General features: G+C 41.3%; 1 protein-coding gene across 1 annotated transcript in view; it reads left to right on the top strand.

The window, feature by feature from the left end:
* Nucleotides 1-923, top strand: part of LOC107555228 (granulins-like) — an 8,734-nt gene that overhangs the window by 1,734 nt on the left and 6,077 nt on the right. The window contains exon 3 of the mRNA XM_016237964.1: nucleotides 846-921. Within this exon, the coding sequence (XP_016093450.1) occupies nucleotides 846-921 (76 nt within the window). The remainder of the gene's footprint in view (nucleotides 1-845; nucleotides 922-923) is intronic.

Raw genomic sequence — 923 nt, 5'->3', positions numbered from 1 at the left:
CACGACTACAAAGCAGTGGTTAAGTTGTATTTACAACACTGTTCCTGAACCCTTCAACCTAGGGTGACCATACGTGCCATTTGCTAAAAGGCCGGGACACGGCATCACAATATGGTGAGGGGCGTAACATTTCTGTCACAGATTCTGGTATTTGGCCAATCACAATGCACTGGATAGCTGGCCAATCACTGCACACCTCGCTTTTTCAGACCGATGAGCTTTGTAAAAATCGACGCGTTTCAGAAAGGCGGGGCATAGAGGAGAAACAATGTACAGCAGGGTTCCTCAAATCTTACCCTGGAGGTCCAATGCGCTGCAGAGTTTAGCTCCAACCCTGATCAAACTCAGCTACCTGTGATTTTCTAATGATCCTGAAGACATTGATTAGCATGCTCAGGTGTGTTTGATTAGGGTTAGAGCTAAACTCTGCAGGAAAGTGGATCTCGTGGGCCAGATTTGAGGATCCCCGATGTACAGTATGTGGAAAATGTGTTTTTTTTGTTGTTTTTTTTTACTTTAAACCGCATAAACTCATTTCATTACACCAAATACACACAATAATGTTCTTTTTAGCAGCATCATATGACCCCTTTAAAATAAATGCAATGAAAATTCAGTTTTCACTCAGTTCTACCAGACATTCCTCAATGATCTTCATGTATCATAACTTTAACTGATTTATATTATATATTTAAAGTGTTTGCAAGCCGTTGTAGCTAATCGGCCTTGAACTTCTGAAGTTCTGTGCTACTACACAGGTGTATCTTTTGATAAAGATAATGAAAACTGTCACATAAACACCGAATCAAATGGTGTTCAGTTCACACCCATTTCTTGTTTTTCAGGTGCGTGCGGGTGTCGTAGTGTTATTATGTGTGTGTCTGAATGTGTGTGGCGCTCTGATTTGTCCTGATGGAGGGATG

This window comes from Sinocyclocheilus grahami, unplaced genomic scaffold (assembly GCF_001515645.1).
Source record: "Sinocyclocheilus grahami isolate Dianchi unplaced genomic scaffold, SAMN03320097.WGS_v1.1 scaffold19.1, whole genome shotgun sequence".
Classification (NCBI taxonomy): Eukaryota; Metazoa; Chordata; class Actinopteri; order Cypriniformes; family Cyprinidae; genus Sinocyclocheilus; species Sinocyclocheilus grahami.
This window is presented reverse-complemented; position numbering and strand designations above follow the sequence as displayed.